We start from the raw sequence: 24,375 nt of genomic DNA on the forward strand, positions 1-24,375 counted from the left end.
TTATAATATTTACATAAATAATAAAATTAAGAATTAGAAACTAACCTCGTCCAATCAAACAAAAGCAAAGTGCAGCAAACGAGAGTTAATACTCAGGTTCATAAGTAATGGTTCAATGCCCCGGTCTTTATCTCATTTATTTTAATGACTGTCCATAACTATTTTACGAACTTATCATTACTTGTTTTATGTATCTCCTCATCACAATTTGACACCTGCCGCTATAATGATTTTTCACTAAGAATGGAAATAATAGCCTATAAATAGGTTCGTTATAAAGCTTCTGATGATGGGATTTCACAGTCAAGAAATTGGGCTTTTAGTGGTTTTACTGAAGGGCGCAATTTGATTGAAAAACGTGCCTTGGGAAATATTGCAATCGGAATCTTCTCGTAAACAATTTCCAAAAATTGGCTTTTTTTTCTCTCTCTCCTTTCCAACAAGTCCTGGAAAACAGGCGCGGTATTGGAATGATGTGCTCACAGGAGCGTCACACACACACACACACACAGTCAGTGCACCGCTGCGGCCAGATAGTTGGACTAAATTCTAAGCACAGCTACAGAAAATGATCAGGAAGTTGACGCAGGTATTGGTGTCAACGATCCCGCCCCTGAAATGGGGTGTTTATATATATCAAAAGAAAAGAGAAACGCATTCATCAGCGTTTCCAATTTCCCTTCACCCGTGCGTTGCTGGAGCAAGGTGGATTTACCTGGTTTCCATATACCTGCCCAGGTGTAAGTGTCCAGGTCTTTGTGACAGGGTCGCCTCTGACGTGTGGCACCTAACTGGGTGCATCAGGATAGATCATGCTCTACAAGGTGTTAAGTCCGGATAGCCTATACGATCAGAACAGCAATGACAGTGGTATAGATGATTGTTACCGAAGGGGCAACCAATCCTCTCTGGACGGGGAAGTACCCACCAGTCCGGGCGACTGCCCGCAGCCAAGTCCTTCCTCTCATCTCCTTGGAAACCGCGAGCTTTCCCTCCCGGAACAGAAAACCACCAAAGGCGCAAACGAGACCTTCGCTGGTAAGATTCCTTCTCAATCTATCAATTCAGCCTCTTCGCGCACTAGTGGAATATGGAGCATAATTTATAATTGCAGCAATGAATGTGCCGAAGGTCGCTTCAACCATGGACTTAAAAAGTGGCAAACAGCTGCAATGTGTTTGAAAGGAGAGTTAATACTCAGTTTCATAAATAATCGTTCAATGCCTGGGCCTTTATATTTCATTTATTTTAATGATTGTCTATAACCGTGTTGTGAATTATCATGACTTGTTTTATTTGCCTCCTCATCGCAATTTGGCACCTGCCACTATGATCATTTTTCATTAAACTGGTTGTCTGTCTAACCAACATCACGAAAGCAGATTACCTGGTCATTTATTTCATTGCTGTTTCTGGGATCTTACTGTGTTCAAATAGTCTGTAGCATTCCCTACATTACAAGAATGCAAACTACTTCATTAACTGCAAGGTGCTTTGGAAAATGCTGAAGTCAAGAAAGGTGCCATATGAATACAAGCCTTTTTTCTTTCTGACTGTAAGTACGGGAGAACAGGCTTTTATACAGGCTTCACTTCATTATTTGAAATGGTACGGTTATTTGTTTGTTTTGATGTGATCTATAAATGGGAGGGCCAATGAGCAGGATGTGAATACGACTGAAGTGCCTAGTCTTGGTAATCACAGAACAAGTTGGAATAATGTAAGGTGCTGTGCTTTGTGAAATACAAAACTCAGACATCCTGCAGAAAGTTTAGAAAAAAGCCCAACTTCTTTGAAGTAGAGCTGCTTAATTGGATCAGATATGTCTCGGAGAATTTAATCTCTGCTACGTTTCAAGAATTGACATTCTCAATAAGATCATCATCTTGCATTCCCTTTTCTAGGTTTCATGGTTCGATAAGAATCTGTCCTTAACTGTGTGTTTACTTCAATATTATTTTACCAGGAAAAAGTTTTTCTGCAGATAAAATTTCTGAATTAGTATTACGTCAAATTATGGGGAAGGTGCAAACTAATCAATAGCACTGCTGTTTCTGCCTGAAAGAAACGGGGCACTTAAGATGCGAAAATTCTCAACTTCCATGTGTATAATGGTTATCGCCTTCTGGTTGATATAAACAACTGCTCATTTTAAAGGTGGCCTTTTGGTAGGGAAGATTTTATCAAAATTTTTGTGCCAGTTTTTAATCAAAACTTATTTTTCCTAGACTCAAAGAATCATATAAATACAGAATGCCAGAAAAAATACATGGGAGTAAGGGTCCGCTGGCCAGTTCGAGATCTTCTTCGCAATTATCGCAGAGCCAGAGGAGAAGATCCCAATGATGTCCAGGTACGAGGATAGGTCCATTGTACCTGTACAGCAAGCCCCTCTTTCAAGAGAAGAAAAGCAAATATTCAATCTTTTAACTATCAAACTCAACATGCAACAAAATATTAGGAGGGTCGGGGAAAATTGTATAATCAGAGCAGATTCTCTGGAAATAAAGTTTCTCTGACATGGTAACAAGGTATTGCAAAGCTGGAAATTCATCTTCAGTATTTGTTGGATTGACATAATTTTTAAGACCTTTTAATTTATTTCTTACAGTTGGATGTGTCCTGGAAATCAAATAATAGTAAGTGGCTCAGAGGAATCTATTAATTTAAAAGGTCCTTCTTTAATGATCTGACATTGTGCCTAACGTGTTTACTGGCGACTCTATTGCAGTGAGAAGACGTGTGGTCCGAGAGGCAGTCCATGGTCATCCATATGCTACTAAACGGAACATACAGGTAAGCACTGTTGGCCACTAGAATTTACACCTTGGAAATAACAGCAAGGGCATCATTGATTGCCCAACCCTGGTTTCCCGGGGAAGGTGCTGATGGGCTTCTTTCTTCTTGAGTGGCTGAGTGGCGAGCTAGACCACTTCAGAGGGCAGTTAAGCAATTAAGTTGATGTGGGACTGGAGTCTCCCAGTGGTCAGGCCGGTAAGGACAACAGGGTTTCTCTCCCTCCAGGTCAGAGTTGGCCACCAGTGAACCAGTTGTGTTTTGGTGACAATTCAACAGCTTCAAAGTCTCTTCTTGAAATATTAGCACCAACTTTTTAATTCCCAATATTTCATAAGCTGAAATCAAATGCTTAAACTCCCATGGTGGGATTTGAACTTGTATTAATAGGTGCTATTTTAATGGAGTGCGAAATCCAATCTACCCTTTATGTGGTAATATTGCACAGTGTAGTTTGCAGGTTCATATTTATAATATCATTTGCAGCACTTATTTCAAGACTTACTTTGCTGCTGATTTTAAGGATGTTAAGGACATCTTGAAATCAATGATTGATTGTGACAGCTTCCTATGCATTGATGGAATCTAATAACAGCTTTCCATTTTGTTTATCCCTTTTACAGATAAAAAAAGCTAATGCTTTCCCACCGAAGAATTTTGAAGAACTTTTGGAAGACTTGGTAGAAGTTCTGGAGACCGACCTGAAGCAAAATAAAACATGCTCTTACCAGACAGAACAGAACATACCAGGAATGGACTGCCAGGTGGGCTGCTACACTGACTACCCAGTCAGTTTCTGGGGTTCACACAATGGCCACCAACAGCTGCAAACTGACCAAGGAACCTTATGCTATCTTTCAAGTTGTTTCTCCAAGAATGATACAACTCTTCCTGATTTGGAGTCTGTATATCCCAAACCTTATATACATTTGGAACCAGAAGTTTGGAATTTTTCACCTGCTCAGATGGCAGTCTGCACAGAAGAACACTACGGGAACACCTCCAATGAAGACAGGACCGTCAGGCGTCAGCCCTGCAGTTCTCCAAATGTCACTGGGCAATCTCTACCTTGTCCCCCCTCATCTGAGATGGAATGGTTTAGGCAAGCTGAACTAAACAATATCCAGAACTGTAAACCTTCTCACGTTGAAAGCAAACACCTTCCAGTCACCTCTCAACGTCAACATTCTCCAGATGATTCAGCCGTGTCTTTCTTCCAATTTCAGCTGCGACATGTAGAGGACAGCCTTTGCACTGTATCTACTCAGGAAATACTCTCTGCAGACAAGAATGGCAACACGTAGGTATAATGCCCACATTAATTGTAGATGTAGATCCAAAAATGCCTGTAAGAGATTGCAAGATAGATTTTTATAGCACAGAGCATGGCCATTTGTCCAATCTGCCCTGTGCCAGCTCTTCGAATAAGCTCACCAACTTGTCCCACTCCGCACTTTTTCCCTGTAGCAAAAAAAATTTGTTTTGACGAGCAGATGAATATGGTGTAACTAATCATTAAGTGATACAGCCTTGTGCAAAAGTTAGTTTAACAAATGTTGTAATATTATGCAAAAGCTAGTTTAACGAATATTACAATATGCAAAAGTTAACTTAGTAAATATTATAATATTATGCATGCACCTACTTAGCTCAGGATGTTGTAACTTTGGTGTTGTGGCACAGCAAGTATTACATGATTACAGTAACAAGTTATCAGTGGCTGTCAAAACCCCATTTTTGTTTCCATATTCAGATTAAGGAAAAGGTCAGCCACTTTGTTCTATTGTCTCACAATGAAATGTGCTTTTGCCAATTTCTCATTTGAAAAGCACCTTGTGCTGTGTCTGTATGTCAATGGCATGGTCTAAATTATTACAGATCATTTCTGCGCCATATGTTAAGTTTTTTTGAAGAAGTCGATGGTTGGGAATCTTGCCCACCACCAGCACACATTAGAAAATGACGGGCAATGCACTTCAGGCAAGGACCTCACCTCCCTGTACTTACCTCCCCAAATAAATGCGGTTTTTTTTTTGGTAAATTCAAATATTTTCTTCACTTTTAAATGAATAGCACTGGTGAATAGAACTGTTTACTGTGTGATTTTCCAAGTACTAGGTGTGGTTCAGAGCTTTACAAATGAATGAGGTGTATGCCATTTCATTCCGTGAAATTCAACCTGCTTTCATGCTTTTGTGTATTTGACCTTCAGTAGAGATAAAATTATTACATGTCAATTGAATCACCTGGAAATGAATCACCGACAAGTTATGCTTGTTGAGATTAATTTAATGCCTTTATCACAAAAAATAAAGTAATTTGGATTACAATCATGATGTGACTGAATTACTGAAATTAACACAGGGGCTTTAGGTAGAAGGAATAGCTTCGTTCAGAACTTTGAATCATCTATTTTGTTCTTTGCTCTGCTTTCTTTGTTTAATTATCAGTAATAGAGCACTCTTTTTTTTAATTTCAACAGAATGCTGCATAATGCTGTCATTCAGGGAAAGAGAGCCCTGGCATATAGCTTAGCCTGTAGGATGGCAAATGTGGGTAGAATCGATGAAAAAAACACCAGAGGCCGAGTAAGTAATTAGAAGCCTGAAAAGAAAGTTCCTTTTTTTTTGTACTTTACCCTTTTCAAAATCGTTTTCTGGACTTCCTTGCGTTAATAATTACTTTTACAAAAACGTTGCAAACAAACGAAAATGTTAACAAATCCACAACAATTGGATTTGTTCTCCACTATATCATAGGTTTTAGAATATATCTATACTTCACTGAATAACTACAGTAACTCATGTAGATTACATTGGTTATTACATTCTAAGACATTCTACTTCAATTGTGCCGACAATCAGTTTAAAAAAGTATTGTATGCTTTTTATAAAACCAAATTAAAATTGCTGTAAGACAATGTGAGCGAGTGTATATGTTTATATTTACCAAAAATAAAAACAACATATTATCCAAAATTTAAAAAATATAAAAAGTTAACTATTTTTGTTAGAAATTACTTGTCAGTATGTTCACTTGATTTTAAAAATATTTTGTTAAAAAGATCCGTATGAGAGGACATTATATTCATGATTTTTTTTAAAAATTAAGGCCGAATTGTTCAAAGTCATGAAAAAGTGATTTGTTTGTGGGAGTCAATTGAAGCTTTAAGGTACTGCATTGTGATTTTGGTTCTACAGACTGCACTGCATTTGGCCGCAGAAAGAAATCAGCACCTGATGGTGAATGACCTCATTTCACTTGGTGCTCCGATCAATGAGAGAGACTATATGGGGAAAACACCAATACATTTGTGTGCAGAAAATGGATTCCTCCGCGTTTTACATGTAAGTAAACAGTTCATTGCCACTTCTGGTCAATTTTGAGCATCTCAGATTGTGAATAATTGCCATTCTTTCCATATTTATCCCACAATAATATCATCAACGATCATTTTCAGGTAATAGAGAAAACCTTGATGAATGGAACAGATGTGGACATTGATGCTGTTGACAATAATTGTAAGTATCCTTTGATGGGCTCAAAATAATTCTTGTTTCATTGATGCATTGTGACGTTAATTATTTATACGTTTTTAAATTCCTTGTGCAACTTTAAAACTTAACTTTGGGTGCACAAATGATAGAAGCAAACTGTAAAAGGCATATGAAAGAACAATTCATAATATTTTAAGACAATATTTCATATTTATAGGATCAGGAACACATGCAGTTTATGAAAATGCTTGGCAGCAACTGTTTTCAATGAGTTGGAAAGCCTGAACAAAATATTTCAAAAATACGATGGTTATGTTGAAAATTGAACTGTATTGTGTTAATATCTTTATGAATTATGCTTTCATATGCTGTTCATACTTCTATTGTATGTGCATTCAGAGTTATTAAAGTTTAAAGTTCCACAAGAACTTTTTCAACACCCCATTTATTGCTCCGACTTGAGTGACTGTCACTTCCAATTAAACTGGATTACGCCTGCACTCTTTTTATTTTTGAAAATTCAGGTATAACTTGTGTGTTTGATATCTACAGCATCCAGCAAATGTGAATAATAATCCTCTACCTTTTGTTACAAAGATCTGACCCCGTTACACTGTGCGGTGTTGGCTCACAATGCAACAGTGAATGAATTTGAGAACTCGGACATGAACTGTAACACAAAGAAGTTCCTCAAATTGAGGAAGGAGCAGCTGCTGGATGGTATGAGATGCTTGTTGAGGATGGGATCTTCCCTCTGTATGCAGGTACGACAATAGTTACTTCAGTCCTAGACTGAGCATGTTTTATTTCACTGGGTTCTGTGGGGGCAATTTGTCACTGAAAAATAACAGGGGCAGAATAAAATAGGTATTGGATCATTTTTAAGATTTAAATCCTTTTTTATGATTGCTATCAGCAATACTTTAATGAGTACTCTGCCTGTGACTTTTTAATACATGCTTGTTCGAGGCCAAGTAAAATAACACCAACAAAGTATTTGTGTAACATGTTTTAATGCCAGGAAGCACCCCAAAGTTTTTCACAGAAATGTTAATGGGCAAAAATTTGACACTAGCCACAGAAAGAAATGATCAAATGCTTGGTCAAAAATGTGGGTTTTTAAAAGCAACTTAAAGGAGGAGAGCGAGGTGGAGAGGCGAGTGGTTTAGGGATAAAATTCCAGAGTTTAGGATCTGGGCAGCCAAACACTCAGCGGACATTGATGGAGCAGTGGAAATCAGGGATATGCAAGAGGCCCAAAATTGGAGGAATGTGGAAAAACTAGGCTTTTTGACTTTTAAAAACTTAGCAGCACAGTAGTATTTGACGCATCACACCTCATGTTGTATTTCAATTCACTGCAAAGCAATTTATAAATTGCACAAACAGACATAGTAATGTGCCAAATATAGTTTAAAACAAAGATTGTAACTGCAGTGAATAAAACAGATCTTCACCAGTGATCTAGGGACCTTTATTGGAAAGTTTATTGGCTAGGTTTGGGTTTGACATTAGTGCACAGCTGGGAAGTTGTCAACACACTGTCCAGCCCAGGCACAGGAAGAACAGTTTCGCAGGCAAAATGTTGGAGAATTAATGGTACCTATGGAACATCGGTCAGCAGTTTTGACAAAGAAGGGGGGCTGCGGTGATAAAGGGAGAAACTTGAGGAGTCTGCCCAGATGTGTAACACGTTCTGTTTTTTCCTTAAAGGATCAGAATGGACGAAACGCCATCAACTTTGCTGAGGAAGTAAATGACACTGAAGTTCTGAACTTTCTTTATGGACATCTTGATGGAATGAAAACCACCCATCATGAGGTACATTTCATTCAATAAAACCAATTGAGCAGCAGTTGATACATTTATAATGTTTTTATTTTAATGACAATTTCTGTTGATCCCAAAAAAGTAAAATTTCAATAGTTTACATTATATTCAAAGGTATTTCCTTTTAGTTGAGTAAGTTTTACTTATTCTTATGACCAAAACTAGAAAATGAAAAACATACAGAAAAACACCACTAAGGCATCAAATCATAGCACAGAAGTGAACCATTTAGCCCATCATGGCTAAGCTGACTCAATGGAAGAGCTATCCATTTAGTCCCACTCCCCTGTCTTTCCTTGTAGCCCTCAGCAAATTACAAATATATTTGTTAATCAACAAATTAAGAATGCCTTTAACCAGTTTGACTATTTATATATGAGCAAAAGTTGTTTAAACTGTTCCAAAATATGGCCCTTATTATTTTATTATGTTGAACAAGATTAGAAGTACTTTTCACGGACAATAATGTAATGGAGACACATTCCTTTCATATTCCTAAACATTTACTCAGAACTACATTTTTCCCTTTCAGTCCTGAAATAGAAGAGTTGAATTCCCAGAATTTAGTGAACCAGATTAAGATGAGGGCGTAACACGTCCTGTTGTGGATAACTCCGTGCAACCTAGCTTGTAAGACAGAACAAAAGTAAAGCAGGCCTGCACCTGCAGTGACGGCCTTTTCAAACTTCTCAAGCCACTTCAATGATGACTAGTTTGCTTCAGTAGGTTGTGCAAGAGCCTTGAATATGCCACAGCAATGTTTTCAAAATGGCAGCTTAAAGGAATGAGACGTAGAACCCATGCCTTGGGACAGTCTACCCTTTAAGTGCTGTACTCATAGGCTATCCCTTTCCTGAATTGTCCTCTTTAGAACCTCCTGCTGCAGTGCATAATAATCAGTACTTTATAAATGATTTTTTTTTTCAGCAGTTGTCAGTTCTCTCAGTGTCAAAGTGAAAGTTAAATATCTTATGTTTCCTGAATACAAGCAATTTTGTATGATTGAGAGCTCACAGCTTCCCCACCTATCTGACTCTACAGAAGACTACATAATCTTTTTCTTAGTTGTTATTGAATAGAGAATTAGAAATACAATTGATTACTTTTTAGCTATCTTGCATAGTGCCTAAGATTACCATAGTACGAAGCAGCAATAATGAAAGACATTTGTTATCTTTTCCTGTTCCACTGTCAAGTCTGATTTTTTTTTTAGAAAACTTGACACACAAAAGAAAAACAAGACCCTTTTTTTAAGCACAAGACTTTTTATTCTGAAAGATAAATTTTTCAGCTTTTAGAAAATTAATGAAATCTTATTTAGGTTTTGCAATTCTTTTCTGAGGTCCTAGATTTTAAACCATGGGATATTTATATATGTGTTTAAATCAGTGAAGTTATTAATTTTCTTTTGCAATCCAAAAGGAATTTACCCCTTCGAGAGTATTCAACATGAAGGGCCAAAAAGCTGATTTACAAGAACTGGATCCAGAACTGCTTCCTTGTGACATTTTCCAGCGAACCAGTATATACTGTGAGGTAGATTAAAATATAAAATCATTTTCTTGGGCTGTAAAACATTTAGGAAGGCGGTTTTTATTTTAAGGCAACAGAAATCCTAGAAAGCACATTTTAGATCATTGTAACCACTTTTACTGTCTAAAACATTAATATTTACGCCCTCCAAAATATTAAAAGAAGTTATTTTTTTCTTCCAGGAGCTCGGAAGGAGACTCAACATCGACTGTCAGTGAGACAGTCCAAAAATTGACAAGTAAAAGTCAAGAAATTGTTAAGCCTGAGATTAAGTTGAAAGCAAAGCTTTTGTACTTTATATATATATATAATATATATATTATTTTTACACATTATTTTTAAAATAATATATATGTACAAATATTATTTTTAAAATAATATATATGTATATCTTATATATATATTCATGCATAAACCAGTTAATGAATAATAAGTGTGTGGAGCTACCAAAACTAATTGCAGCAAAAATGATTTGAAATAAAATTATTTAATGAATGACATTTAATAAAATGATAAATATATGCAAATCCATAACCAACTCTCTGGACATTGTGCACAGTCTGGCTAGAGCTCCCAATGCTTGAGTAGCACATAACAAATTTGGGGTGATTATAAGCCAGATATATATTACTTTTAACTACAAGGAAATTAGTACAAGAATGTTCTTTGTTTCAGCACACCTCAGGCTATTTAAAAAATGCATCAAGGGTTAAATGTGGTACAGATATTACAGCAAAGAAATGTAACATCTTATAAAGAGTCCTAGACCAATCTAAATGTTGAAATTGTCTTGTTATTTCATCATAAATTGAATAAAATAGCTCAAATGATCTGGATTAAATGTGTTACCGCGTGGAAGATGCATGCAGCAGATATACACACATGTTTTGGGTACCTGAGGAATGCATGCTTTTAGTGCTAATACACATAGCCTTTCCAAATTAAATTATGAGGCAGCTTTGAATTTAATGGTGATCAGAATTTGACATTGGCTTGTTGCACTGTGAATTGCATCAAATAACCACCAAACTGAAACGAGATGAAAGAAAATGAAGCTGCTTCCAAAAATGCTTTAAGAGGAAGCTCTTCTCACCCCACTGCTAACCAGTAATACAAACAATTTCAACTTTAGTTTCTGGTCTATGAACGTTAATTATGTAAAAGCCCCTAGTTGCAATTAGCTGGTTTCTGTGAAACTTCAATTGTTGGCTACATCGTTTAGCAGACTGTACTGGGTATATATAGTTGCAGCAAAAAAACACATCTGGCCAATCCCTTTGTTCCCTGTTTATCTTATTATTGATTTTTTAACAAATCTGCATACATATATGCTGCTGGTTGTTCCTTCAGCAGTTTGGACTACTTTTGGACTGAAAATTAAGCTCCACTGCTTATATGACACTGTGGATTTGGAGGGCAATGACTGGTTGCTTATTGATGTACTGAGAAAATGGCATAGAAATGTTTGACCATTCTAAATAGCTGAAATATCCATTGCAAGGCATTAAAAGGTGGCTTGATAATTGCCTATCGATATTGGCTGATTATCTTTCATTTATATTTATTTCAAAATGTATGACAATTGTTTAGATTGTGTGCTCTCACCCCACTTTCCTCCCTGCATACATTGAGTTATCTTGGTCTCTCCATTTGATAAGGTGCTGGGAAACTTCAGTACACTCATTATCCTGAATCTCCCCCTGACAGGTTTTAAACCCTGTGAGCACATTTAGCCATTAAATGGAATTTCTACAATAATTTAGGGCCTAGAAGTTAATCTGTTGGCGATTGCAATTGAGTATAGAAATTTGGTAGTTGCACGACTCTCTTTCCATTCACCAATATCATTCCTATAGTGATTGCAACCTGAGGTTGTAACATTTTCAGAAGTGCATTTATAAAGAGGTCCAAGAGTGCAGTGTATTATCGCACTGTCTTTTCAACTTCTGGCATCTGGAGTTTGAACCTTGTGCAGACTATGGAGATACACCACTGCTGCTAGCCTTTGAGGATTCTAAGAGAAGAGTGTGATCTTCATTGCCGCTGCGCCAAAGCCTCTAACAGCAAAATGGGAGTACTTGTATCACATGCGCTCCTACGTTCAGGGTAAAGGCCCTCCATCACCTTCTCAAAGGGCACTGAGGGATGGGCAACAAATCCCAGAATTGTCAGTGACAGCCCTTACGCCGATAAATAATTTCTTTTAAAAAAAATTCTTGGTCTATTGTCCATTGGCACTTGTCCAAAAGACAGGACTAACTTTGTATAAATGGCCACAATATTGGCCAGGGTTTATCGGCCCCCACCTGTGGCAGGGATCTGTCGCAGGCAGGAATGGAGAATTTGGACAGCTAGCCAAAAGTCCATTGACTTTCGGTAGCACTGGAAAATCCCAGCCGTAAGCAAGGGCTGGGAAATCCTGCCCGTTGTCTTTGCTGAAATGAGAAATGGAAAATGTCACACTGGTGCAGGAAGGATTACTCTGCTGGGCATGGAGTTAATCACGCCTCATTGAAATAGTTAAAAATGGAAGTTTTTCTCTGTAACTGGTGTATAGTACACCTGAAGCTGAGGCCAAGGGTAGAAAAATGTTTGATTCTCCAGTCATGACATCAATGGGCAATTAAATAACTTTTAAAAGTCAGCCTTGAGCAGGATTGTCCCCTCACATGAAAAAATATAAACTGATAATTTACCAAAAATACATATTATTGTGTCCTTAAAACCAGGAATGCAGTCCAAATATTTCCTTTGATTTAGTCAGCAAATGTATTCCAACTTCTATCATTATGTATGGAGCCCTGGAATTTGTAACCATTCCTTTGTTAGAAACCCTTCATTGTTGTTACTGCGCATCCTGTGATGCATGTTCAATTTGAATGGAATACGCTGCTGAGACCAAGTTCAACAGGAGCAGTGGGATTTTGCCATAAATAACCAGGACCCTACCTTCACTATGGGTTCAATGGGCTCATTGTCATCCTGGTGGAAGCATTGTTCTTATTAAACTTTGTCTAGCAACAACAAAGATATCTGGACAATTGCAGGCCAAATCTTTCGAGAGCTAGGTCAACATGTCAGGAGAGTTTTGCCTAAAAAAGGGAACAAGTGTTAGTGAAATGTTGACACGTTTATCTAGCCACTACTGATGTGGTGCAAGTAACAGAAGGTTTCCCAAAGCTAAAATGGAGCGGCTAAGTGATCAGGGCTGGTAGGAAGTCATTTTCATGGGTTATTTTTTGCCTGCCCTTTATGAGGACATGGATTACATGCATGAACATATTTTATATAAGTAACTTGTGAGTTATTACTATATGGTACATGGTGATTTATTCCAATTTACATAGAATCAGAATTATAGATAATTGCTGTACATGGGAGGACTTACAGGTGGTTTGGTAGTGGACAACATTTTTAAAAGTTAAAGTGGGTTGTTTCATCCTGACGAGTAAAAAAATGTTATGGGTAAACCTGGTGTAAACGAGATGTAATTGTTATATTTGATGTCTTACTTAACGTTAATCAGCAAGAATAAAGAGTTTTGCTACAAAATATAACGTTATTTATTCGCTTGTTGTAATTACTGTGTTCCTCTGGTCACTGTGATGTATGTGCATGTGTTAAAATACAGTCAACTCCTGTTGTTCGCGGGGGTTCTGTTTCCCACGAAATCTTGTGAAGGGTGAAATCGCGAACGGTGATCTTGCGTGTGCACAGAGACGGCACATGCGCAGTGCACACTTTCTACATGGGAAAGTCATGGGAAAGATGAGAGTTTAACGTTTTAAATCGGGGATGAGTGAAATTCTGGGACCGCGATTTGGTGTGCATACACATTTGCGCGGGTAAAAATATTCGCGATAGAGGGTGTTGCGAATGACGGAAGTTAACTGAATTTCCAGTGAAACTGGAAAGTCATCCTATTTTACCCCTGCCTTTGTTCCCCTGCTGTTGAAGCCCTGATCCATTCCTTTGTTATTCATAAACTTGACTATTGTAACACACTCATGGCTGACCTTACATCTTTGTAAACTTGAAGTAATCTAAAACTACTGCCCGCATCCTAACTAGCACTGAGTACAGTTCGCCCTTTCACCTCTGTGTTCATTGACCTATGTTGGCACCTGGTTAAGAAATGCCTCAATTTTGCAATTCTCGTTCCAGTCTTCAAATCCCTCCAGGGCCTTTCCTCTCTCTGTCATTGTAGGTTCCTGCAACTCACTGAACTATCAGCAGCCCTTCAACTCTGGCCTCTTGTGCATCCCACATTTTACGCTTAGGTTAGACTCAGCTTTAGGTTTGCTGCCCATGTGTAGACAAGTGCACAGGCACAGACGGTGGCCATCTTGCATTGGAAGGAGACACAGTGCCATTTCACTCGCTTCACCATTAGCAACTGTGTCTTCAGCTGCCAAGACCTTAAATTATGGAATTCTCTTTCTAAACCAGTCTTCTACCTCTCTCTTTCTTTAAGGCGCGCCTTAAAATCTACCTCTTTGGCCAAGTTTTTAGTACCAGCTCAGTCCCAAACTTTGTTTGATAACATTACGAAACACCTTGGGGCATTTTATTATGTTCAAAGTGCTTTATAAATCAAATTATTGTTGTTATGCCGTAAGCATATTCTAAAGAAATGCATACAACCTGATTTGAAATGCTGAATATTGGACTTTTTCACCAGTGTATCTCTGATCCTGTGCCTAATACTGCAGGAATGTTTACGTCCAATTTTGCTAAAGAATTCAGATGCTCAGTTCTGCTGCAGAAATTTGGAGCATTTCTGTGCTTGGTATCTCCAGATAGTAGGAAAAACAATGGACTGTGGCCTTTGCATCTTGAAATGTGCGTCTGTGAAGCTTCAGTAATGTAACAGATGTCCGAAGGTGCTTCACTTATGGCAGTCAGGCCTGAGTAGGAGGAAAGGTTAAGAGGAGAAGCCTCAAAAGCAGCTAAGGAGATTGGGAAGCTCTTAAAGCTGGAGAAGAGACATAGCATAAAAACAAAAAAAATGCGGATGCTGGAAATCCAAAAGCAAAAACAGAATTACCTGGAAAAACTCAGCAGGTCTGGCAGCATCGGCGGAGAAGAAAAGAGTTGACATTTCGAGTTCTCATGACCCTTCGACAGTACTTGAGTTCGAGTCCAAGAAAGATAAGCTGGTTTAAGGCGTTGGGGGGGGGCGGGGGGTGGTGTGGGAGAGAGAGAGAGAGAGAGAGAGAGAAGTGGAGGGGGGTGGTGTGGTTGTAGGCAAAAGCAGTGATAGAAGCAGATCATCAAAAGATGTCATAAACAACAGGACAAAAGAACACATAGGTGTTAAAGTTGGTGATATTATCTAAACGAATGTGCTAAGTAAGAATGGATGGTAGGGCACTCAAGGTATAGCTCTAGTGGGGGTGGGGGGAGCATAAAAGATTTAAAATATTTTAAAATAATGGAAATAGGTGGGAAAAGAAAAATCTATGTAATTTATTGGAAAAAAACAAAAGGAAGGGGGAAACAGAAAGAGGGTCGGGATGGAAGGGGGAGCTCAAGACCTAAAGTTGTTGAATTCAATATTCAGTCCAGAAGGCTGTAAAGTGCCTAGTCGAAAGATGAGGTGTTGTTCCTCCAGTTTGCGTTGGGCTTCACTGGAACAATGCAGCAAGCCAAGGACAGACATGTGGGCAAGGGAGCAGGGTGGAGTGTTAAAATGGCAAGCGACAGGGAGGTTTGGGTCATTCTTGCGGATAGACCGCAGGTGTTCTGAAAAGCGGTCGCCCAGTTTACGTTTGGTCTCTCCAATGTAGAGGAGACCACATTGGGAGCAACGAATGCAGTAGACTAAGTTGGGGGAGATGCAAGTGAAATGCTGCTTCACTTGAAAAGAGTGTTTGGGCCCTTGGACGGTGAGGAGAGAGGAAGTGAAGGGGCAGGTGTTGCATATTTTGCGTGGGCATGGGGAGGTGCCATAGGAAGGGGTTGAGGAGTAGGGGGTGATGGAGGAGTGGACCAGGGTGTCCCGTAGGGAGCGATCCCTACTGAATGCCGATAGGGGGAGTAAAGGGAAGATGTGTTTGGTGGTGGCATCATGCTGGAGTTGGCGGAAATGGTGGAGGATGATCCTTTGAATGCGGAGGCTGGTGGGGTGATAAGTGAGGACAAGGGGGACCCTATCATGTTTCTGGGAGGGAGGAGAAGGCGTGAGGGCGGATGCGTGGGAGATGGGCCGGACACGGTTGAGGGCCCTGTCAACGACCGTGGGTGGAAAACCTCGGTTAAGGAAGAAGGAGGACATGTCAGAGGAACTGTTTTTGAAGGTAGCATCATCGGAACAGATGCGATGGAGGCGAAGGAACTGTGAGAATGGGATGGAGTCCTTACAGGAGGCGGGGTGTGAGGAGCTGTAATCGAGGTAGCTGTGGGTGTCGGTGGGTTTGTAATGGATATTGGTGGACCGTCTATCACCAGAGATTGAGACAGAGAGGTCAAGGAAGGGAAGGGAAGTGTCAGAGATGGACCACGTGAAAATGATGGAAGGGTGGAGATTGGAAGCAAAATTAATAAATTTTTCCAAGTCCCGCCGAAAGCATGAAGCAGCACCGAAGTAATCATTGATGTACCGGAGAAAGAGTTGTGGAAGGGGGCCGGAGTAGGACTGGAACAAGGAATGTTCCACATACCCCATAAAGAGACAGGCATAGCTGGGGCCCATGCGGGTACCCATAGCCACGCCTCTTATTTGGAGGAAGTGAGAGGAGTTGAATGAGAAATTGTTCAGTGTGAGAACAAGTTCAGCCAGATGGAGGAGAGTAGTGGTGGATGGGGATTGTTCGGGCCTCTGTTCAAGGAAGAAGCTAAGGGCCCTCAGACCATCCTGGTGGGGGATGGAGGTGTAGAGGGATTGGATGACCATGTTGAAGAGGAAGCGGTTGGGGCCAGGGAACTGGAAATTGTTGATGTGACGTAAAGTGTCAGAGGAATCACGGATGTAGGTGGGAAGGGACTGGACAAGGGGAGAGAGAAGTGAGTCAAGATAACGAGAAATGAGTTCTGTGGGGCAGGAGCAAGCTGAGACGATCGGTCTACCGAGGCAGTTCTGTTTGTGGATTTTGGGTAGGAGATAGAAGCGGGCCGTCCAAGGTTGGGCGACTATCAGGTTGGAAGCTGTGGGAGGAAGATCTCCAGAGGAGATGAGATCAGTGACAGTCCTGGAAACAATGGCTTGATGTTCAGTGGTGGGGTCATGGTCCAGGGAGAGGTAGGAGGAAGTGTCTGCGAGTTAACGTTCAGCCTCTGTGAGGTAGGGGTCAGTGCACCAGACGACAACAGCACCACCCTTGTCAGCGGGTTTGATGACAATATCAGGGTTGGACCTGAGAGAATGGAGTGCAGTAAGTTCAGAGAGAGAGAGATTAGAATGGGTGAGAGGAGCAGAGAAATTGAGACGACTAATGTCGCACCAACAGTTCTCAATGAAAAGATCGAGAGAAGGTAAGAATCCAGAGGGAGGGGTCCAGGTGGAGGGAGAATATTGGAGGTGGGTGAAAGGATCCGTTGAATGGGGAGAGGACTTCTGCCCAAAAAAGTGAGCCTGGAGCCGAAGACGGCGGAAGAAGAGTTCAGCATCGTGCCGAGCCCGAAATTCATTGAGGTGAGGGCGTAAGGGTATGAAACTAAGTCCTTTGCTGAGCACTGAACGTTCAGCATCGGAGAGGGGAAGGTCAGGGGATATAGTGAATACACGGCTGGGTTTGGGATTGGAAGATGGGGTGGGGACAGAGGGACAGGCAGGGGTGGAGGGTCCTAGATGGGTGTTGGTGTCGATGAGTTGTTGGAGCTTGCGTTCCTTAGCACTTGAGAGAAAGAGAAAAAGTTTCTTGTTGAGGCGTCGGATGAGCCGAAGAATAAAATGAAACTGGGGGCACGCGCAGCTTTGAAAAAGGGTATGGCGGTGCTGCTGGAGGGAGAGGTCGAGTGTGTTCATATGGCGGCGCATGGCACTGGGTGTGGATCTCAGAATGTGACGGGAACAGCAGTCCTAGAAACGTTTTATGTCCCGGAGATACCTGTAATCCTGGGTGGGTTCGAAACACGAGGGGTGGAATTTCAGTTGAAATCCACGTGGGGTAAGTCGGAGACGGAGACAGTCACTGAGAAAGGAGATATGGCTGTGAAAGCGGGTTTTAGTAAACACCTTGTCAAACACCAGGAGGGAAATGGAAAGCAATAGTTAAGGAGAATAGTGCGCTTTTACATGTTATAAACCAAAGGATAGTTTGTAATTCACGTGATTAGCTCATCTTGATAAAAAAGCACGCATTGCAGGCCCAGTGAGGAAGGATTTTTCACCTCTGAAGGGTAGTCTAGGTGGATTCACTGGCAGAAGTTGTATATCAAAATTGTTGCAGGATTCCCTCGAAGAGATGAATTTTCAGCAAGTCACAAAAGATATTCACTTGTAGTCTCAATACCAGGAGGTCAGTTTTCTTTATTGGTGTAAAGGAGAGGGTTGGAGACCCTAAGATGTTGTGGTCTCCAGTTTTTAAAAGTGCAGATGCTGCTGCCCTTTCTGCTGTTGCTGACTCTCCAGTTGTCATTTTGTGTTTTCCCAACAGCACTAAGTTTCATTTTAAAGGGGATGCCAAGGTGGCTGCCTTACTATGTAGTCCTTCAAAGCTCCCTACCAAATATGTTGTTGGGCATAAGTTAATTAACCACAATCTGGGTTTTTTTGTGTAGACATTCAACCTGGTGACCTGAGACAATCACTGTCTTTTATTCTGAAAAGACCCATTTAAGATCGGATGGTTTCAGGAGATGAGTATTGTCATTTCCTAGCTTGGAATGTGTCCTTTTGAGAAAGCATGGCAGTTTGAAACAACAAATCAAGTCAGGTGACTCCTGATAGCCGTCTTTGGCAGCATTTTAATGTCCATTTTCAAAAGAAACATTAGTTCCGGAAGATTCCAAACTGATGCCAGTTTATGTTTTAAAAATTATGGATAGGGCGTGCCTTTACTGGGCATGACAGAAGCCAAGAGGGGGTATAACTGGGAATCAGAATCTCTTTATTTCCCCCATGTTTATTTTCTCAGGCAGTTGATGAGCTAGGGCAATATCTAATTTCACCTTTGACCTTTGTTTGCAGACAGTCTGCTGAATTGAAGGGTTTCACGTGAACCTCAGGACACTTTTATCTGCTGTTGTTTGACTTCCATTTATGCTGATCTTATTGGTAAATGAAATTAGTTTGCAATTAAGTGCCTGACACCGAGGTCTTTTTATTTCCTTTATCAAGTGGAGAGACAAGCAGTGTTTGGGAAGTTGTTTGGTATTTTATTGTCAGCAGCTTCTCACCAGTTTAAAGGGTTTATTATTCATGTTACGGAGGTCTTGTGGCACAGTAGTTGCGTCCCTACCTCTGGACAAGAAGCTTTGGGTTCAAGTCCCACTCCAAGAGTTGATGGCCACAGAAGGTGTGTTCATAATGTGGCCAAACAGGTTGACTATCAGCCTGTAAATCCTTCCACAATGCCTGATGGCGGGCGGTAAGAGCGGGAGAGTTTCCTGTTTAGCCATACTACAGAAGGCAACAGCAAACACTGCAGCATCAGCTTCAGTACTTGGTCAAGCATGGTCGTCAACACCCCCTTAGGGAATAGTGGCTGAAGGAGGAGGAGGATTATTCAGACATTCCAAATAATCACTTTGTCCCAAATTCACAAAATAACTTAATCACAAAACATCACACCACAGCTTCTTAGGAAATGGTAGTTTAATAAACACACTAATGTTTCTGGAAAGTGCAAGATTTTAACAATACATAGGTTCTGACATCTAAACTAGGGGGGACCCTAGAGAAGAAGCCAATTTTGCAATGAGATCATACCAGACAACAAGCTTCAGTCTAGTCATGATGGGGCTGAGGCTTCTGCTTTGATTAACTGAACATGCTGTTGCCAATCCCAACAACAGATGTGCAACTTTGTGGCTCACAAGAATTGAAATCAATTAGCTATCAGAGAGAGGAAGCCAGGAGCTATGGCATTCTGAGGACACTAACTCTCTCAATCTGGGACACTTAGCGATTCACCTTGATCAACCAGAACCACTGTCATCAGCAATGCGCCAATTTCTTCTTGAATCGAGGAAATCAAACGTATTGATGTTGGTATTTTAAAAGCCTTAAATTACTCTTCAGGGATGATGAAAAATTAAGAGTCCAGGAAAACCATGAAAGTGTTTGAAAAAGAGGGGTGTACGCTGAACTTCGCTGACCAGGTATTTGGTGGCACATTGACAAGTACAACAATGTGCGGGAATTGCAAAATGCAGAGTTTAGCAGGAAATATCGACACCTTCATAAATTTAGAAAAAATAACACAGCTCAAAGGACATTCCATTAAGGCTGCAACACTGAGTGCAGCTGCTGCTGGTAAATCATGGAAAAAGCTGCATTTTTCCCAGAGTTTCTGAATTGATTGAGTGCATTATAATCCACCTGCATTGGGTATCTGCAAATGAAAAGGATGCTGAGATTGTTTTCTGCTGTCTGACTTTCATCTAGTTAATAATTTACAATGGAGTTAAATCTTACACTTTTATGAATTATATGCACACTCTCATATTGTTGTTCTCTATTTTGCCAAATTCCAAAGACACTGGGTGGAATTTAATGACCCCACCCCATGGCAAAATTTGTGGAGGGGGGGAGCATTTAATCAGGCAGGAGTGTGGCGAGCAGGAACCCCTTTCCCCCTCCACCCTGTCTAAGTCCAGACAGTCAAAAGCCCACTTGAGGGCTTTATCCCGACTCTTTATTCAAATTCAAAAGATTGAGGGACCAGCATTGGGAAAGAGAAGCCTGCAGAGAGCCACCCCCTGTCTTTGCTGCCAACGCCTCACTCGCTTCCCCTGAAGACCGGTTCTCCCACCCCCCACCCCTCCCCCCACCCTGCACTGCCGCCCCAGCCCCGTGTCCATTGGAAATCTTGTGCCTCAGGTTGGTTTCGCATGCAGCAGCCATTGCCTCCCCGGTACTTAGAGTTCAAGTGATTCCAATTGATGATTTAATCGGAGAGAAACAGAGTGAACACTTCAAGTCCACATGACTCTTCTTCTGCTCTGAAGAAGAGCCATATGGACTCGGGACATTAATTGTTTCTCTCCCCACAGATGCTGTCAGACCTGATGAGCTTTTCCAGCATTTTCTGTTTTTAATTCAGATTTTCAGCATCTGCAGTATTTTGATTTTAAATTATGATGATTTAATCATCCTGATTGATAACTATAAAGACAAGGTTTTACGGTTTCCTATTCTATTTCCTCACCTGAAGTCCAACCTTTTTGATTAGGCTCCTATGTACACTGGCAATTGTAGTGTAAGGGTTTGGTATATACAGGGTTAATGTGGGTCTGAGTGCAGTAACATCAGTAACAGTGATGTAAGAAGGCAGCTGACGAAGATCTAGCATCAATGTAGTATTGGCCGGAGACACATTAAGATCTAGACATGAAGATAGCGCCAAGCTGTACCCTTTACTGTATATAGTTACAAGTAGTTAATAAAGACTTGCTGTTAACATACAAAAGTCTCCGACGTCTTCCTTAACAGAAACGCTCCGTAACCAACACCATTACAACATGGTGGCAGCTTGGGGTCAAAAAGCCCTCAGCCTCACAAGAATACTGAAAAACTAAGGGCAGAATTGTCTGTCTGCCGGGTGGGCGGGCCAGACTCAATCTCCAGCGAGTGGGGAGCCGATCCCCACCAGAGAAGCGGGCCCTGCCGCCATTTTACATGGGTTGGCCGATTAAGGCCCACCCAGGGTGACGTCCGGCGGGAAGTGCTATGCGCTTCCTGTGCGGGTGGGAGGGGGATTCCCCAAAAGCGAGAGTGCGCTCTTTCACACATGCGCACGAAAGAGCGCACATCTACCTGAGGCTAAGTGCAGCCTCAGGGAGATCACTTCCACTTTTAAAAAGATTAAAAATAGAGAGAAAATTCTCTAACATGTCCCCCTCATGTGACAATGTCACATGAGATGAGACATGTTCATAAATTACAGTAAAACTTTTTAAAACCCTGCATGAAACCTCATCCCGCTGCTGGATGAGGTTTCATGTTTTCTCCAGTTGCCGCCGGGGCTCCTGGCCTGTCCGCCCACCATAAGGTTGGACTGGCAGGTCCTTTAATTGTTTAAATGATCCTGTCAATGGCCTCAGTTGGCCATTGACAGGTCAGCGGGCACACAGCTGATTTTGCTGTGCCCACGCCTTCCTGAAAAGTTAAATGGGGCGGGATGATGTCGGGGTCTCCGCCTGATGTCATCGCGTGTCATTTTATGTGTCGGTGAGCGGGCCCTGCCCCCTGCTCGCCGATGGCAAAATTCTGCCCTAAGAAAAAGAAAATCTTCAACAGATTCTGGAATGAAAGAATCTCCCAACTGAAGCTACAGATACTGAGAAAATTCACCAGAGAAAGCTCCAGAGAGAAGAGCCTGGAAGCTAAATGCAGAAGTTCTACTGCAGCAGAAGACGCCATAGAATCTCCCTTGCAAGTCTAGCTTCAGCACATAGATTTCATAGCCTGAAAGCTGAGCTAAACCTTGTAACTTCCAGACTGCAACCAGTCCTGAGAATCCCCTTTTATGAATTCAGTCAGAAGTGCCATTTTAATGAAATACATCACTAATCCCAATCTCCAACTCCGAGCCTCAACAGTTGAGAAAAAAAGGAAAAAAATAATAATGAACTTACCCAACTCTCGGGAACCTCGCGAAAATCTGAATCCTTAGACAGCGAGGCTGCAGTTCATTTAAATGTCTGTAGCACTGCTGTATTGCTGAATAAATCAAGCCTGCAGACAGCCAACCCACACAGCAGTTGTTAAATATTGTTCATCCAGATTGGGGAAAAAAGCAGCAGCTGTGGAGCTATTTTGAATAGAAAAACAATTCCTGCACAACCATTCTTAAAGGGGCAATGATGTTTAAAACTGAAATTGCTGAAAAGCAGTGGTAAAAAAGTGGTTACTGCACATGCATTCTTAAAAGGAAGACAACATTGAAAGCATTGATTGCAGGAGAAATATTAAATCACCATGGATCAAAAATTCAACTTACCAAATCAGTTTGGACCAACCCCAGGGCCAAATCCAACAGGACATTTGGCATTCTTGAGAAATGACTTTTCACCTTATATGAGGTTATAAGGTCTCATTTAAAAAAAAATCAGAGGAATACAAGACTACTGTCTTTTATTCCTGGTTTGATGATCTTGCTAATCACATTGTCCTGATGCAAGGTACTGAATCCACAACCAGCATCAAAGAACTATTAACAGCCTTTGATGAATATTTTAATCTTCAAGCTGAGGAGAGCTCAGAGCTTAAGAGGCATAAAAAAGATCCACAGCAAAGCAAAGTAAAGGTAAAGAACAACACCCGAACAAACCACACGAGGATGCCAGGGAGGCATAGAACTCCCCAGAAGCCCCAGTAATATGGGAAACCAAAGGAAGAAGTCCCAGGTGATTTCCTTTTTGAAGATGTGGACGTGTTTCTAGAACTGTATCAGCAGCTGGTAGTGAATGAGAAGGAAAATGACCTGTGGCAGCCAGATCAAGTAAAAGCAGTAGTACCATCAGCTGAGTTGGAAGAACTCAACCTGAAATACAGCCAGTCACAATAGCAGGCAAGAAGGACACTCTCAGAACTCATTGCCTTGAGAGACTCTTTAGTGAACTAATATGTGTCCCTGGAAAAATATGAGGAGTTGGAAAGGATGCGGAATGCTACTTCAGAAAAAGCTATACCGGAGCTAACAGTAACGACCAAAGCTATTACACTGGTACGCTGAGTGAGCAGGCAAGAGCCGAATGAGAAAGTGAACAGTTGAAAGAGCCGCTAATTGCCCTTCAGTCTCAGACTCAAAATCAGTCCATTACACTTCAGCAACATGATGGAATAAAGAATACCCTCAGAAGCAGAATGACAGAACAGCAGAACAAGCTCATTGGGCAGTATTTTCCAGCCCCACCCCCACCGGGATCATCCGGTCCCGCTGAAGGTCATGGACAGGAAAGGCAGGACTGGAAAATCCAAGCCATTGAGACTCTGGAACGTTACAAGAAAACTCAACTCAAGTGAAGTACTTGAGCTTCGCAGCGAAAAGGAATACCTGTTGAAGGACATTGACATGTTACAAGGATCACTCAGGTCTGAGTTTGTCCCCTGTGAACATTATGAAGCGAAACAAAATGAATTTAATGCCACTTAAAGAACTGACGAAGCAGATTTCAGAGAAGATACAGGAAAGAGACTGCAGTGCTGAAGGGAACAGTTGCACATTGAGAAGGAACCCTGGACAAACATTACATTACCAAAGAGGTATAAGAAAGGTGAAAATCAAGAACATAGAATGACAAGCGAAGGTAGAGGTTCTCACTAAAAAGCAATTCAACAACTGTAAGAATCGCAATTACGGAACGTGAGCTTGAAAAGACACTCTCTGCCAAGGAAAAATTGATCAGTGGAGAGAATACAGCATGAGGCAGCAAACAAATATTTAAGCTGATGTATGTCATCCGTAACCAATCTTTCTCTCTCCTGAGCAGGGATGCCTGCACTGCCAGCGATCGCTTACAGACAGCAGAGGATGTCAAGACTACCAATGTCATTAGCCAGCCAGAATAACACGGTCCTGAGTACCTGAACACTAATGAGTATTCAGACTCG

The 24,375-nt window shown here is 41.0% G+C and overlaps 1 protein-coding gene and 1 long non-coding RNA gene across 2 annotated transcripts in view; both read left to right on the forward strand.

The window, feature by feature from the left end:
• The first annotated feature begins 710 nt into the window (after positions 1–710).
• On the forward strand, positions 711–9,935 carry zgc:113279 (uncharacterized protein LOC553749 homolog). The gene is made up of 12 exons (XM_041174549.1): positions 711–1,038; positions 2,229–2,353; positions 2,612–2,639; positions 2,732–2,796; positions 3,420–4,096; positions 5,279–5,384; positions 5,997–6,143; positions 6,257–6,317; positions 6,891–7,057; positions 8,007–8,114; positions 9,546–9,659; positions 9,839–9,935. The coding sequence occupies exons 1-12, from the start codon at positions 813–815 to the stop codon at positions 9,872–9,874; spliced, it is 1,860 nt and encodes a 619-aa protein (XP_041030483.1). The 5' UTR covers positions 711–812; the 3' UTR covers positions 9,875–9,935.
• Positions 9,936–10,070: 135 nt separating this feature from the next.
• The window catches only part of LOC121269686, a 34,518-nt gene continuing 20,213 nt past the window's right edge, over positions 10,071–24,375 (forward strand). Inside the window, exon 1 of the long non-coding RNA XR_005941390.1 lies at positions 10,071–12,867. This is a non-coding gene — a long non-coding RNA (uncharacterized LOC121269686). The remainder of the gene's footprint in view (positions 12,868–24,375) is intronic.

Source organism: Carcharodon carcharias, chromosome 25 (genome assembly GCF_017639515.1).
Source record: "Carcharodon carcharias isolate sCarCar2 chromosome 25, sCarCar2.pri, whole genome shotgun sequence".
In the NCBI taxonomy this organism is placed as follows: domain Eukaryota; kingdom Metazoa; phylum Chordata; class Chondrichthyes; order Lamniformes; family Lamnidae; genus Carcharodon; species Carcharodon carcharias.